At 33.2% G+C, this 16875-nt stretch overlaps 1 protein-coding gene across 1 annotated transcript in view; it reads left to right on the top strand.

The window, feature by feature from the left end:
* LOC149796568 (uncharacterized) overlaps nt 1–11888 on the top strand; it is a 110590-nt gene extending 98702 nt beyond the window's left edge. Inside the window, exons 16-26 of the mRNA XM_089961268.1 lie at nt 613–710; nt 2206–2325; nt 3422–3570; nt 4046–4181; nt 4732–4881; nt 5937–6029; nt 6490–6603; nt 8385–8516; nt 8883–9037; nt 10603–10738; nt 11077–11888. Coding sequence (XP_089817394.1) covers nt 613–710; nt 2206–2325; nt 3422–3570; nt 4046–4181; nt 4732–4881; nt 5937–6029; nt 6490–6603; nt 8385–8516; nt 8883–9037; nt 10603–10738; nt 11077–11172 — 1379 coding nt within the window. The 3' untranslated portion in view covers nt 11173–11888. The remainder of the gene's footprint in view (nt 1–612; nt 711–2205; nt 2326–3421; nt 3571–4045; nt 4182–4731; nt 4882–5936; nt 6030–6489; nt 6604–8384; nt 8517–8882; nt 9038–10602; nt 10739–11076) is intronic.
* Nucleotides 11889–16875: the final 4987 nt, after the last annotated feature.

Genomic DNA, 16875 nt, shown 5'->3' with positions numbered 1-16875 from the left:
TAGTATATCGTAATAGATATCAAGAACTGAAACAAGGATAGTAGTTTGGAATTTGCTTGCACTGTAATGAACACCATTCAGTGTTTTTGTCTTTTATTGGATACGTCATAATAGTACGATTTCAGGGAATTTATTACATGGTTGCCGTTATTTTGCAAAATGATAACTCTTCCATGGTGATAAGGAGATAACATAGGCTTTTAATTTTCGATGAAATAGAGGCAGTGAGATTATAGCTCAGTCGTTGTGAATTTTTTTTCTGCTGTCATTGTATGTTACATCCTTTGTAGGATTTCTTACAGGACACAAAATAAGCTCTACTGATCACATCCATGTACTTAAAGCTCATATAACCACAATGTTGTGAGGTGTTTTGAATGAAATTTGGAATTAAGTAAGGCGATGAACATGTTTATACACTTTTTCTTATTTTAAAAGACATTTTGGATTCTAAATTAAATATCATTTGCCAAATTTTACAAAGGAAAATGCTGAATTCTCTACCTTATTTGTTTTGATATGAACACTCACGCAGTATCTTCTAAACGTATTATGACAGATACAAAATCCAAAGATCATGCATGAGTTAATCTCAGTTGTTTACAATCACAGGTCCCATAAGCAAAACAGTGGACGATTTCTGGTGGATGGTATGGCAAGAATGGACAGAATGCATCGTCATGCTGACAAATCTCAGTGAAATGGGCAAGGTTGCTCTAAATTATAAATATAAATCTTCACATGTCGCATGGGTTTGTTAGATTATGGACATTTCAATGGTAGAAACCAGATTATGGGACTATGGGTTAGTCTGTGGTGATGGTTGGGTTTATACGCTTATGCTATTATAAATAAGGGAATTCTGACGGAGAAGATATGTCTATCGCTGTTTTATCCAACATTGGTTTTAAGTTTCTTCCACCTCTGGTTTTGGTCCACATTAGTTCTTCAACTTTGAGGAGAACATAGCACATTGATATCAACAATTGCGTGGACAGATAATGACGATTACGTTTATGATGACAATATTAGATTTGATCTTCTAGACACAAAATATGGAGAGGCTTGCATTGATAATGCGTAATAATAGGCAGACATTATTAAACCAGGAAAACTAAGCGATAATACTACTTGTAACATAACATCCAGGTAAAAGCTAATTGATCTTTCCAAGTTAGATTTAGAATAAGCGATATTTTTCTTCATGTTGATACCTAGATAGATCTATGCTTTTAAATCGACAAAGGTGCTAAAATGTTTGAATATCTAAAAGTAGAATACGTAAAGTTTTAAGTTTTCTCCTCCTCTGGTTTTGTTCCACATTGGTTCTTTAACTTAGAGGAGAACATGACGCATTCATATCTGCAAATATGTTATCAGATGATGACGACAATGTTTATGATGACAATGTTAGATTCGGTCTATTAGACACAAAATGTGGAGTTGCTTGCATTGATAATGCGTAAACCATTATCAAACCACATAATATACGCAGCAATACCACTTGTAACACAACGTCCAGGTAAAAGCTAATTGATCTTCCCAATTTGGCTTTAGAATAAGCAATATTTTTCTTCGTGTTCATACCTAGAACGATGTATGCTTTAAAATCGTTAAAAGCGCTAAAATATTTGGATATCTAATGTTATTTGATTTAGATGAATAACAGCAGAAAACTGGAATAGTTGAACTATATAAATCTTGCTCAGAAATTAGAAGTGCTTAATTTAAACATGGAAGATCCGTGATTTCTGTCTTAACTGATTTTTGTAAAACTTTAATTATAACATATTAATTCTTATGTACCTGGACTTCGAAGCAATAAAATCTCACCCCTGCATCATATGCGTTTCCTTTTAGACAATATTCTTTTGAAGGTCGTTCTCTGAATTATATGATAAATAGTTGTTTATTTTATCGCAGTGTATTAACACACATTAACCAAATTAACAAATATTAACCAAGCTCTAAGTATCGTAAGGTCTCGCATATTAAAAATTTGATCAAATGGAACCAAAAGTTCGATATTACCATCAGGGGTTGAGATGCGGGTCCCTTTTGATAATGTGTTTAATATTATCCTACATATAGTTTTCATATTTTGCGGAGAAAATAATGAATTATTGACCATCAAAACCTATATCCATCTATGTGTACCGATAATTTTAAGAACAAAAGAATAGTGAACATTATGTTTTTGTCTAGATGAAGTGTATCCAGTACTGGCCAGATAAAGATGAACAGACGTACGGAGATGTGACGGTTAAAAGTTTACGAAATGAATCTTTCGCTGACTGTGTCAGAAGAGACTTGCAACTAACTGTGGTAAATTTTATGTGTCCTGATGAACTAATAAAATAAATTGTGTTCATTGTTGCATGTGTTAAGCGGGATGTGCATTACAATAGAATTTAATATATGAGTTCAAAAAATAAACAACTGTTTTTTAATGAATCATTCAACTTCGAAATCTTCTGCTTCGTATTTGACAGAAGATAAATCTAACAGCAAACGAGTCCATCCTTAGTCAGCATTTATCGGTGCATTGATTTCTTTCTCGTTTTTACCATAAAGGAGAAACAACATTCACAACTGAAGTTTATTTGTGAGTATACTAATCTCTTGCTTTCTATGTAAATATTTATAATTTTCTCAAATCTGATTTACAGATAAGCTCTGCAAGACTGGCACTAAATATTATACATGGAATTGCTACATGATTCTGTCTTAAATTATTGCATAGTTTTGTTGGTGAAACATGGACGTGAGAATGTTATGATGACAAAAAATAGCTTGAGATGTATTCAGTTTTCTCCGATATTTACATCGTATTTGGTGTTTTGCTCTTAAAATTACAAATATGTTCCCGTATTTATAAAGCACTTATAATAATGTGCTTACAGCTAATAATTTCCTACACACACACATATATATATATGCATATATATATATATATATATATATATATATATATATATATATATATATATATATATATATATATATATATATATATATATATATATATATATATATATATGCATATGAATGCAACTAAAGTAGCCAGTAAGAGTAGAAGAGTCGTGAAAAGGAAATCATAACAAAATGTTACTAAGAATGATGATATTTATGTTTTCTATACTCATTAATATGTGCAAGAAATGGCCATTGGCAAAGAAACGTTTAGATAGCGAGAAATCGAATCACATATGGGCAGAAATTTAACTGTTTATGTGATGCTATCTTGAACAGAAAATAAGCTACCCAGCTTTATTTTAAAAATAATAGCTGTTTAACACCCTTTAACAGAACGGATTGAAGCTAATTTTATAAGTTAAACATCAGTTATGCATCAAAAATTTCTAGAAAAGAAAACAGTCAGATGCTAAACCAGTATAACTACGTGGATTCTTTTATTTAGAGTGGCAAGTCGAGGAAGGTCACTCAGTTTCATTACACAGCCTGGCCAGACAAAGACGTACCGGACACGGCCTGGTCACTTGTGGAATTCTGGAAATCTGTCAGGAACCACAAGGCATATGGCAAGAGTCCAATGGTTGTGCACTGCAGGTATACTTTGGAATCGCACTTTTAAACATTAATGGATTAGAATTAAAACAATGGGAATGAAGTTTGAGTGTTTATTATCTTTGTTTATGTTTCAGAGGGACGTAAGGCATACATAACCCTTGTGTGATATTTATATATAAACTTAGAAATGATGGTCCACATTATAATGCAATAAAAAGAAAAATCAAAAAGGATAACTATTTAGCCTGACTGTCTAACATTTTTAAAATGAAACGTCAACATCCACGACTGGAGCTGTTTTAAGAAAGTATCAATTGACGATATATATATGATAATGAATTTGGTATAATTGCCATTCTTCACCGCTTGTAGAATGCAGAGAGTTGCTGACACAAATGTTGCAAATAATACTTGTTTGAACGAAACAGTGTGTTTGAAATACCATCCGTATTCCATATAAACATAAGTATATCGTTTGACAGAATTATCTAAATCTAATGAAATCCATATTCAGTGCTGGAGTGGGAAGGACAGGGACATTCATCGCTTTGGACATCATTTACGACGAGACATGTGAAACGGGACGTGTCGCCGTTATCAAGTGTGTCGAGAATTTACGAGAACAGAGAGTCAACATGGTCCAGACTGCGGTATTATTGCTCATCTGGCCACTTTTAATTTTGCTGTAGTAGCACATTATTTAGTAGCTATATAATATAATGGATTTTTTTTATTGTAATTTATTTTTAATTCTCAATTGTTTTCTCAGAGCCATGATGACACTTTATGCCACGTATGACTCAAGAGATTAAAACATGATAGATCTAACATGTCGGTTTCAACAAATGAACACGAATAAGCAAGAACAAGCGAAATGTAAAATGAACACTTTAAACATTGGAAATTAGTGTTGGCAACACTTGCTAATTCAATGGAAACGTTTCCGTTTGAAATAAATGTTTGTTTTATATAAAATAACTACGCAGTTATGCTAGCTGATATTATCTCAAATTGTAGGTCAATTCTTCACATTGCAGATCCTAAACTCATGTTCTTATTATCTTCAGTTAGTCATGTTTCATATCAAGCAACAATAGAAGCAAAACTTAACTGAGGGTGTAAAATATAACTAACATATTTATCTACGTTCTTACCTACCTATATACATATATATGTATATGGCTTTCTTTCTTTCTTTAGAATCAGTTTATATTCCTGCATGATGTTGTCGCAGAAACTCTCGGATTTGGAACAATACCTGTATTAAAGAAACAGTTTTCAGATGTACTCAGATATTTAATGGAGCAAGACGAAATGTCCGGACTGACTCCCCTGCAAAGACAATACGATGTACGTAGCATAAAAAAACGCAATTTTAATTTTTTTGCAAAAGTAAGGTTCATGAACAAAGTCTCAGACTGAATCACATATACAATTTATGGGAAATCTCCAAGTGAATGACTGAGCTCTTTACTTCATAAATGGTCAAACGGAAATCTTACAATCTTGATACTGACATTTTCCTTATCTGTGGGTTCAAAAGTGTGCGAGGACTTGTTAAGCGCGTGTTCAATATACACCAAACTGTTGCTTATGTCTTATTATTAACGCGCTTGCTTGATTTGATACCATAATAAGAAATCATAGTGGTGAGATATATAACTCTTAAAGCGAATCTAGTCACTTATCCAGCGGTGAATGAAATAAATACTTTAGCACATGAACTTCAGTTAATAGAACGCTACATAATGAATGTGTATATTGAATTCATAAAAGTAAAGACAAACCAATTTAGTCTCCGAGAAACTGGAAGCTGCTACTAACGGTGAAAGTTGTCCATGTCTCGTGTATTTTTACAAAAATCATTATGATTCATTTTTCTGTTTTAACGTTATCACATTGAATATAATATAAACCTTTAAAAACACGATGATCTTGAAATCGGTGAAACAAAATAGTAGTTGTAGGTACAGATTCAATTTAAACTCTGCGATTATCTTGGTTTTAGTTCAGTTTTAGAGTCACTGGGGTTGTAGTCTAACTTCAGTGAATAATTGTCAATTACTAATACATATCTAAGTATGTTATGTTATAATCAAGTCTGGATATATATATATATATATATATATATATATATATATATATATATATATATATATATATATATATATATATATATATATATATATATATATATATCATATATTTCATAGATTCGCATGTAGCGATGCGTATGGTTCCATGGATTTAGATTAAAAGATAAAAAAGAAATGGTTTCATAAACTATCTAATGTCGGCATGACAATGAGATCTCTTCCATTATTATTTCGTAAGGGCTGTAAAGATGCAGCTTTGAGTATTGTCGGTATCGTCATCAAGTTAATGATTTGTTTAACGTATTTCAGATGCTCAAGAAATTAGAGCTTGGACAAGAGGAAAGCAATGTTGCAGTCTACTCGAATGCCCAAGGCATTCAGTCTGAGATCATATGGCTTCCGGTAACATTTATATTTTAGCTGTAAACATCTCTTATTCAATATACGTTGTAAAGATTCTACCTGTGATGGAAGTTCGAGAATGTTATCTATTAATCTAAGGAAGATTGTTTTCAGTAGGATTATGAGTACTTTCAGCAAATGTATTGAAGGTTTTCAGAAAGCATCATCTTCCTTTTTATATTTATAACTGTCACAGCATATTAAAACCCAGATGTCTTGCCCAGAACATGCTTAATGTATGCAACATTTTCCACTCGATAGTCTAGGAAATCAAAGCACCATAACATTATCACCAAAATGAGGTAATTCCCAGGGATTTGGTAAAATTGCAAACTTTATCTCTATATTTAAATCCATCTCTTGATTCAGCCCTTTTCTACTTCTATCGATGGCCCTAAGTCAGCCGTTGTACTTTATTGCTATTGCTTTATTGTGTCACTGGAAAACATATTAATTACAGAATCTGTCAGGAAGAGATGCCTACATCGCAATGAAACGAGTCGACGATGAAACACTGCTATCCACCATTCGAGAGAGGAATATCAAATGTTTGATCGTCGTGGATAGCAACAGTGTAAGTAGGGCTATAAATGTACACTGTCGACATCTAATGAACAAAATGTGTATGACATTGTTTCTTATTCACATTGTTTCTATTTTTAAGCTGACAAATAAATCTTATATGTGAATCACAGGCATATTGAAATAAAGAGATACGAATGTTGAATACTGCTTCGACATATTCTTACCTTGTCTGAAAATGTAATTTAGTATTTAATCGTTAAACATTGATCGCATAGTTTGCTGCGTTTCTTGAAGCGAAGTACTTTTACTGTTTAAAAAAGGTGAGTACTCTATGACAGGAAATGTACTTTATTTATTAGGAACAATTAAGTAAAAATGTCTGACATATACATTCTTCGTATAAATTCTACATTTTATGCACCTAGCACATGTTTTAAGCTCTGCTAACTTAACACTTCTGCCATGATTGCAAAAACATTTCCATAAAAATCTAACTGATACGCATGCATATAACAAACGAAAATATTCCATTTGCGAGATTATGTGGTATTCCACGCTTTGATATCATTATCACTATCACTATTACTGTAGTTCAATGATAGCCGATAAGACACTGTTGTTACGACTCTGATGTCAAAAATTAAGTAATATAAAGAAGGGAAACCAATAAGGCTTGTAAAATAGAGAAACTAATTTAATTCTCTAATTTATGCAATGAAAATGTAAGAGGAACTTACATTATTATGAAATAAATCCAAAATATTCTTAAAAGTTCCTCAAAAGTAAGAATGAATATCTTTGAATGTGCTGAAGTGCAAATAGTGTTGATGACTCACAATGAAATTGTCTACAGCGTCTTTGAATAAATTCACAATAACCCCTAAATGTTGCTCAAGTCCAAAGTCAATGAGCACTGTAATTCTAATGAGTTATCCAAACAAACGGTTCTTCTGAAATTAAATCTAAACACAATATTAAATACATATGCAGAATGATGTTAAAACAAGAGCAATATTAGGAAATACGAATACGGATAATTGTCAATTCTCCGGCAATATTCAGTACTACATCTCTATTACGACCCAATGTTGCTATTCATCCATGTGATTTATTTCGCATTACATTACTTAGGTGGAAATACAGCCCACCTGATCTATGTAGCAATACTCAACTATCCAATTTGAAAATTATCCAAATCTGGTGAAAAAAAAGGTTCATTATCATACTCTATTTAAAACGTCAAACACTCAATACAGATATACATGCAACGGTAAAGCCAACCTGCGTTTTTTGAGGCTTTTTTATAACTGGTGACGTTTGTGAAAACTGTTTTGAGGCAAATGCCAGTGACCCGCAGACTAGATGCTTTGACCAGTATATGGTGTACAGACATATCCTTGGTTTTAAGGTTACAGTTATACTGTAGAAACGAACTAGATTTAAACGAATCATGTTCTATTATATAAATCGTTTCACATGATAGTGAAATAAAAAATATAACAAACTAGAACCAATATTACGTAAATATTAGTTTTAGATCAGGAATAACTAGTTAATAAAGGACAAAAATATCTCTGGCAGGAAATAATAAGTACACGTTGTCCGGTACATGGTGTGTAAAAATGTGTGCACATTAATTTCTGATACTTCCTTGTGTTGAATGTTATGGGCAGATTAGGCATGTGTTAAGTTATAGCATTAACAGATGAGGAAATACGTATCAGATGGCTTATTAAATTACAATTAAACGCTATGAAACCTTTGAATTTCAATGTCACGCATATATATTTACAATACGACGTGTTTAAGTAATGGCATTTCTATTCTCAGTCTAAAGATGTCTTGTTTTCCATTGGAGTCAATCAATCAAAAACTGTTGCTGGCTTGGATATAACATGTAAGAAAAAAGAAGACCTGGGAGCGTTTGAAAGAAATCAGTTTTCTATTACAAGTGACAAAACGGTATGACATTTGCCTGCTTAAGAAATCAAACAATGATTAATGTAATTGAAGTCCGTAATTATCTTCCTTTGTAAAAGAGACAATGATTTATATATTGCATTATGTTTAAGAGAATAATAGGAAATCACTTGTATAATATTATCGTAACGTTACAGGATGATACCATTGATTTTGTAAAGACACAGAAAGCGGTCTGACTATAAATAATTAAGATAATGATCGGAATATATTCTCAATATATTCTCAATAGGTTATGCGTGCGCTTCAGTGCCCATATGACACATCGTATGTAACCATGTCCTTTTCATGATTATTTAAGTATTGCCAATGCCAAAAGATGAATTGATCTCTCTTTTCTAACTACAGAAAGAGCCACAAAAACTGACGATGTTCTTGCTGACAACCTGGGAAGAATCACATGAGGTACCTTCAGATTCGAACTCCCTTTTGTCGCTACTTGAGGACTTTAGCCAGTACCATTCGAATCCTAGCGAATTAAGTCCTGTCCTCCTCTACTCCAGGTTTGTATACATAGCTGCAACTATATAACATATAAATCGTGTCGTAGTCTTTTTGTTATTGCATAAATTGTGCCTTCTATTTGCCCTTTTTATTCTGTATAATTATCGCACTATATTATGCCAGGGCATGGGTTGAACACATTAAGCATAAGGGTAGATGTTTAGTTTAGCTGGACTCCATAATTGTACTCGATACTACATTTGGTTCATTTGTTTGGTTTACCTTATTACTATTCAGCGTACGGGCTGCCCCAACGTAACATGCAATGGCGTGGAAATCTTTTCTAACGTGCATATAATTACAATACTATGTTTTTGGACAGATAAGCAACCTATGTTTATGCTTTGTGTGTAGACACCGTGTTATCATGTCGTGTAGCTACCCATGTGTCATCAAATATTTTGCGCGTGTTGACACCGTGCCATCATATCGTGTAGCTACCCAGGTTTCATAAAAAGGTCTTCTATGTGTGTTGACACCGTGCCATGATATCGTATAGATACCCTCTTTTCATCAAACAATGTCTTGTGTATGTGTTGACACCGTGTCATCATATCCTGGTTTCATAAAATACTCTACTTTGTGTGTTCACACCGTGCCATCATATCGTATAGATACCCAATTTCATCAGTGTATTGTGTATGTGTTGACACCGTCTCATCATATCTACCTAGGCTTCATAAACTAGTCTTCTTTGTACATTGGCATCCTGCCGTCATGTCATGTAGTTACCCATGTTTGATCAAACAGTCTTATTTGTCTGTTGGCACCGTGCCATCATATCACATAGTTACCCATGTTTGATCAAACAGACTCTTCTTTGTGTGTTGACACCGTGCCATCATATCGTATAGATACCTTTTATTCATCAAAAGAGTGTCTTCTTCTTTGTGTGTTGACACCGTGCTTTCATATCGTATGGATACCCATGTTTCATCGAATAGTGTCTTCTGTGTGTGTTGGCACCTTCCTATCATATCGTACTGAATAGTTTGGCATACATGTTAAACGCCAATTAATTAGTATGATATACTGTGCTATTGTTTTAAATGAAAAGATTTGATTGTTTTTCGTGGCCGTTAGGTTAGAGCATGCATGTGGATAGAACTAAACATATAGTTCAAGAAAATTACTATATAACAGCACTACATGACAAATTAAAGTCCGATTCCTAACAATTACTTTTATATATCATTTATTTTATAAGTATATATTGGGACTTAAATTGTCTTTTTGCACATAATTTTTATTGTTTGATTTACTTGCACAGATAAGTAATGTTTTGATGGTACCTTGATGTTTCTGAAACATTATGTTCAAGCGTGAATTACATTGTGTCCTAACAAATCGTTTGTTTTACTTCCACGCAGACTTAACCTCTTTCGCCTCAGTAATATTAAAATTGTTGGATCAAATCATTCGTCCTTTATATAATTGATATTACCCATATTTCGATTCGAAATAAATAAAACATTTGAGGCTATTATTTAGTATTAAAGATAAAACAAATACTTATGTTGCGTCTCATTAATTGTATGCGAGTTTCTGTTGATTATTACCTCAGATGGGAGCTGGACAGATGCAGCATTACTTACATCTTGCTGAATGAAAAAGAAAGAATTCGTAGAGACGGAGAAATTCATATCTTGCGGACAAGTGCGAATATGTTAGAAAGGAGTTGTAAACTACTACCGACATTTGTAAGTATCTTTAATTGCTTGTCTTCCTCGAGTTTTCTAAAGTGCTTAATTCATTGTCTTGAATACAAAATGGCTGTAAAAGTAAATTTGAATTTCAGTTTATCTGTATCCATTTGTGTCACCTGAATAATCAGTATTGTTATTTCCAAGATGAATCATCAATACTGGAATATAATCTTTTTGTGTAGATTTCATTATCATTATTATTATTATTGCTGCTATTACTACATACCAACTACTAATACTGATATCACGATGGCAAATGTTACAATTACTACTACTATTTATATAATTAGTTTATATTTATTATGCCTAATTATTGTGTATACTTATTTCAGGAGCAGTATGTTTTCGTTTACAAATGCCTTCGTACCGATGCTTTGCCAGAATCCACATATGAAAATACAGCTGGGATCATGAGGGAAATCCTTTAATCATCATAGATGAAGTGATTTCATGAAATCATGTAGATTATTTGAATATAGATCTAGATATATATCTAGTTATACTTCTTTATTAAATAAAAGACTGGTTTACTAATCTGACTTTATCATACTGTTTTCATTCAGTATCTCAAACATAATTGATATCCAAAAATAGCAATATATGCAGATCGATATATTTTTATGTTGAAAAGTTGTAGCGGTGATATATTTCTTTTGTTTCTATTTTTACATCCTAAGTAATGTGAAGATGTTTCCAGTAAGAACGGGCAGATGTGGAATACATGCCCCAGCAGCCCTTATCGAAGGTAGATATAGTACCTCTCTAACAACATCTCGCCCAGATGGCATTGAAAAAGGATATTTTGACCAGCACAATTTTTATTTTACTTATTTCATTTTATGTTTCGATTTCTGTATTCAGAAAAGGGATTAGTATTCTTGTAAGATAGACTGTACTCAACGATTGGTTTTGAAATATGAATATAATGCTGAGAAATTAAATAGTAATGTTTAATTAAACGTTTACTTTACGAGTCTCTGAGTCAAGTTTAAATTGCTTGTTAATGTTATTTACATGACATCTTCTTCAACAGTGAAAGCAGAAAACTTGTAGCTAATGTGACCCAAATCTTTTCCGTTTCGTATTTTCGTATATTCTGTTGAGAAATGACAAGGTATTTGAGATATAAACAATACAACATTGATTGAATCCTAGTTTTGTTTGTTTTATCTGGTACGCATGCTTAGATTTATAAAATATAGATAAATATGTTAGAGCCATGGTCATTCATAATTTACTTAATATACCGCTTTGAATGTGAACGATATATTAATCTTACTTATAATTCATCCAAGTGTATGAATATAGAGGTTTAATCAAATTTAACACCATTCTTAAAATTGCTTCTAATTTGCTTATATATTCGACTATTTAAACATCTGATTTTCTTTTAGCTAGAGAAGAAGACAGGAACGGAACGATTATGAAACATCATTTGTAATGGTTCGCATGCACAAAGGTTATTTCTGTGATTATTTGCAGAGATAAAGCAAGTAAATGATATTGATTTTATTATTGGTCTAATTTCTACAAAAGTAAATTCGAAATATGTACTAGAACAACATTTCAGATAGAGTGATACTGTAAATGTAGTGGCCTCCAGTGGCCGAGTGGTTTCAAATACAACACCCCACCCCCTTTGTCAATCACTATCATCCCATCTATTCACATCGGGTCGAATCACAAGCTATACTGGCGGCATGTATCCCATGATGTGCTGAAAAATGGCGTTAAACTCACAACAGAACAACAAAAACAAGAATGTCAACAACAATAACTGAAGATCTAATTGCAGGAAAGGACAACATTGAGAGTGTTCGAGGTTGAAATATATTTTAAAATGTAGGGCAAATTAAAATTCAACGGCGTAGACTAATGGTATCAGTCCATTCATAGCTTCGAAAAACGTTCCCATTTGAGATGTTTGAAAATGAAACAAATTTTGTTTTGAATTTATTGCAATGACGAGTGACAAATACAAACCAAAAACAAATTTGTGTTGTGTTATGCGGGACAAAATTGCATCCTTACAATGTTGGTCTTATTAGAGATGGAAATCGATATCTATCTATCGATCTGTCTATCTATCTATCTATCTATCTATCTATCTTCCTTCGAGTATCACTATAAATAGCTTGCAACCTGTTCTGACGCCAGTGCGTGTTTCAAGGGAGTATTCATGCAGTTACTTCATAGCCCATGAACATTTCGTTCGTCCATATTTTCAATCAGCATTAGTGATTATACATCGTGTCGTTCGAAATGAAGACTCAAAGAGAAACTGAAAACATATTAACTGAATTGATATAGAACAATGATACATCACAAAACAGATGCTACTGCATATATTATTTCCAACTGAGTGTCAGATTTTCCAGATGTATATTAAAAGAAACGTGATTTGTCAATAATTAGCCGGTTAACAGAATGTTAGAAATGTACATAATAAGAACAACTGTAATTATGACTCATACAAACAACAGTCTCGATGATTGGTGCACACAATGTCACGTGTTAGGGAACAAACATCGTGTCGCCTGTTTTGTTCTTTTCATTTGGAACCCCTCGTAAAATTCTGTTCTAGTTATCTCTCGTTATTGTGGTTCTTTTATGTATGGACAATCAGACCTGTAAATTGCAGAATTAATACTACAATTAGCAATTATACATTCCAGATTAAATGTGATTGAAGTCTTGTTGCAGGACCAAATTTCAGCAGACTTTGTTTTTCTTATGAGCATACTTGTCTTTTAAACATCGTCGTCATGAACATAAAATAAAACCCGGAGATAATTGTTTTGTAGAAAGAAGCTAATGAATATTGGCATTTCTTTTCAAACTCTAGGAAACAGAGCATATAGAAAGATTCTGTACATGTATGTACATTTCCTTGTATCTAAAGAAAACAGTTCGTAATGGATATATGTTTTCACAAACACAAAATAATATGTATATCCTTGATGAACATGCGATGTCAAACACCCCTAGAAATAAATCCTCATCAATCATATTAGCTAACAATATTAAACAGTTATCAAATAGACACAGATTTTAATTTGATTTTTGTAACTTAATTTTAAACAGTTTTATGGCTATAAGACTTGCTAATCATGGGTTATTTGGGTTTATTTAGGGTATTTTTTATAAACGTTAAAACATTCTTATGCAACTATATACCAGAAAAATACAAATATAAAAATACGTTTTGAATGTTGTAAATATGTAATGGATGAGAAAGAATAAAAAATGAAACGTTTTGAATAGTGTTTGATATTTTCGGTACCTACGGTTTCCATAACAGAGTACCTGAAAACAAAACATGTGTCAGAAATTAAATCAGGCTACCTGATATTTGTAATATACATCATATAACGAGGAGAGGGGGCTGAAAACTGTCATCATTTATTAAAGTCCATTGAAATTAGACGAATATGGAGAATACTTTATATGCGCAAATTCGAATACTAGTATGTACGTTTATGCGCATTTATGTTGGTATTATGTATATGTATGAATGGATCTAATTTTGTGTCTTTGTGCGTAGGTATTTCTGCTTCACTCAGTAAATCTGGCAAGCTAGCTAGCCATCTATTGAACCATAGTAGATGAGTGTGACCTTGAACTGCTTAATACCGTTATATGTTTTACGAAGCAGAACTCGGCAATGTTTTGTCCACAATATATCCCATGAAACGTTTATTCTCGTTTACTTTGGAAATCGGTGAAATGCAGAACTAAGAACCATGTCACCTAAAATGCTTCTTTAAGACTCTATGCTTTGATTGCATTGACCGTGTTGCCAGTTAGAAATACTTGCATAGAAGCCGCATGTCCATGTTCATTCCCTAGATTTCCTGTTATTATCAGCTATCGAATGATTTAGACAGAGAAAAAAGAAATCAAATTGAAGCTAAAATTTAAGAAAAGTTTTAAAACAGTGCTTTATGAAGTGTCGCCCCTAGTTCTAGCTGTTAACCATAATAACAATTTTTAAAAAATATATTTATTTTGCTTCCTACCGTTGAAGTGTTTTGTGCAAAAAAATTTTTTGGTAACTAATGGTTCATGATTTTGTCTCATTTGGGTAATTTTATTCATGACTGAAAATTGTAGTGATTATCTATAGCTGGATTTCGTACGTGTAGCTACTATTTTAAGATATTAAAGAACGCGAAATTGCATAAAATTTATAAATGGATACATAAGTATATATTGAGAGTTACTAATAATAAAACTATAAGTAAATAAATTTCCGATAATCAGCTTTTTCTATTTGGACAGATAGGTCAGGTGGTAATGTAAAAGAATTAACTTAAATCCTATACGATGAGTTAGGTCACATGAGTAGTTATTTTGAAATATTTGAGTAGTAAGATCTCTCTTGTGGGGTGTATTGCGACATGTATTCGTAATAGGCTCTTTAAGGCTTATATAAGGAGATAGCTGAGCAAACAGATTTGCTCCAGTTTTGAAGGCATCCTTTTCTCTTGTATTCCTGTATAACATTAAGTCTGCAGACTTGTTATGCTCTTTAATATTATAAGTTGCTCTCACATTTTCATTTTTTAATTTGACAATTACATTGTTGCGTTTTACCACACTTGTCGTTTTCCTTATTTATTTAACTTAGTTCTTGGATCTTGAAAAGGGGGAACAAAATGTAAATCATTTGAAAAGATAGTCAAATATGGAACTGGATAGACGTACTAGGAATTTGTAAATATTGCCATTGATCACGCCATGCAGAACTTGAAGATGAAAAGTCAGCTAATAATAACTGAAAAATGGTTTACATGATTTATCAATCGATAGCCAAGTTTGAACATTGTCCGACCGAGAGCCCAGGAGCTCAGAGAGCTAATTTGATAAAAATACAAACTGCCAGCAAATGTTTTGTCCAACCTGACCACGTGCTTACCAAATCCAACCCAAGGGAACGGCCACACTTAATTTATTTCATTCATGACAAGGGAGTTACCATCAACCATAATCCTTCCTAAATTGCTGCTGTCAAAGGGTTCCATCTTCCTTCAGTAGTTCTGGCAACTCCTTGACAGTCAGTATCATTTCAAATGGAAACAGCGCTGGCACTGCAGTTCACCCATACATTGTTTTACCTTTTGAAGGAAAGAGAGCAGTATTTCTGCCGAGTCCATCCCGGGGGGGGGGGGGGGGCGGGTCAATGCCAACGCATCAGATGCTGGGTGGACAAATTCTGTCATTTTTCGCCTTTACCTGGAGGTGAACCACTTTCTTCATTTCTGCACAAGGTAGAACAGATGAATCAATTATTCTTCTTTTAGATGAACACAAAACACGCATCTTCATGTGAATCACTAAATGGGGAAAGGAACATAGCATCATTATACACATCCTCTCATACCACATTCGCTATCCACATCAGCACATTGAGATTGGTTCTTTGAGCCTTTTCAAGGGAAATTTAAGTATCGATGCCGCAGTGGAAAGAGGTCTTGCACTGATGTAGCAACCAAACACACAATATGTGATATATCGTGAAGAGCTTTTTTCTCAAACATCATCAGGTAACCTATATGCGGTCATCTGTGAAACAGAAAAATATCACTTTTGCCCTTATATTATACCAAAACATGGTCTGGTACCAGCAACCGTTTTCTTACAAGGCAGCAGCTTGACTAATCTAGTTTCTAAACATTGCATAGTAAAGTAGCATTGCAAGTAGTAAGGTGGGATACCATACGTACAATGGGAATTAGCATTAAAAACACCCCTGGGACAATATACGTACAATGGAAATTTAACATGGCGAAAAATCGTGGGTCAATATACGTACAAGGGAAATTAACATGGGAATAAATCGTGGGTCAATATACGTACAAGGGGAATTTAACATGGGGAATAGAGTTTGGGCTTGTTTAGGGACAAGGGGATTCTTTTTTTTTTTTAAATTTTTTTAAAAAAAGGGGTAGGCAATTGAAAAGTCATTCTCTTTTCGAGAAATATGGGGGCCCTGAAAAGGGCCTTTGGGTTTATGTTAATGTTTCCATTAACATAAAGGGCACCGCATTGGTCTTCTTCTTGTCCTTAGGCTGCGTCTCACTGTTGGCCCGTAAATCAGCACTCTTTTGAGGCATCCTTGTCTTTCGACG

This window comes from Sinohyriopsis cumingii, chromosome 6 (genome assembly GCF_028554795.1).
Source record: "Sinohyriopsis cumingii isolate HCF-2022 chromosome 6, ASM2855479v2, whole genome shotgun sequence".
In the NCBI taxonomy this organism is placed as follows: Eukaryota; Metazoa; Mollusca; class Bivalvia; order Unionida; family Unionidae; genus Sinohyriopsis; species Sinohyriopsis cumingii.
Note: the sequence above shows the minus strand (reverse complement) of the source record. Positions and strands in the feature narration are given on the sequence as shown.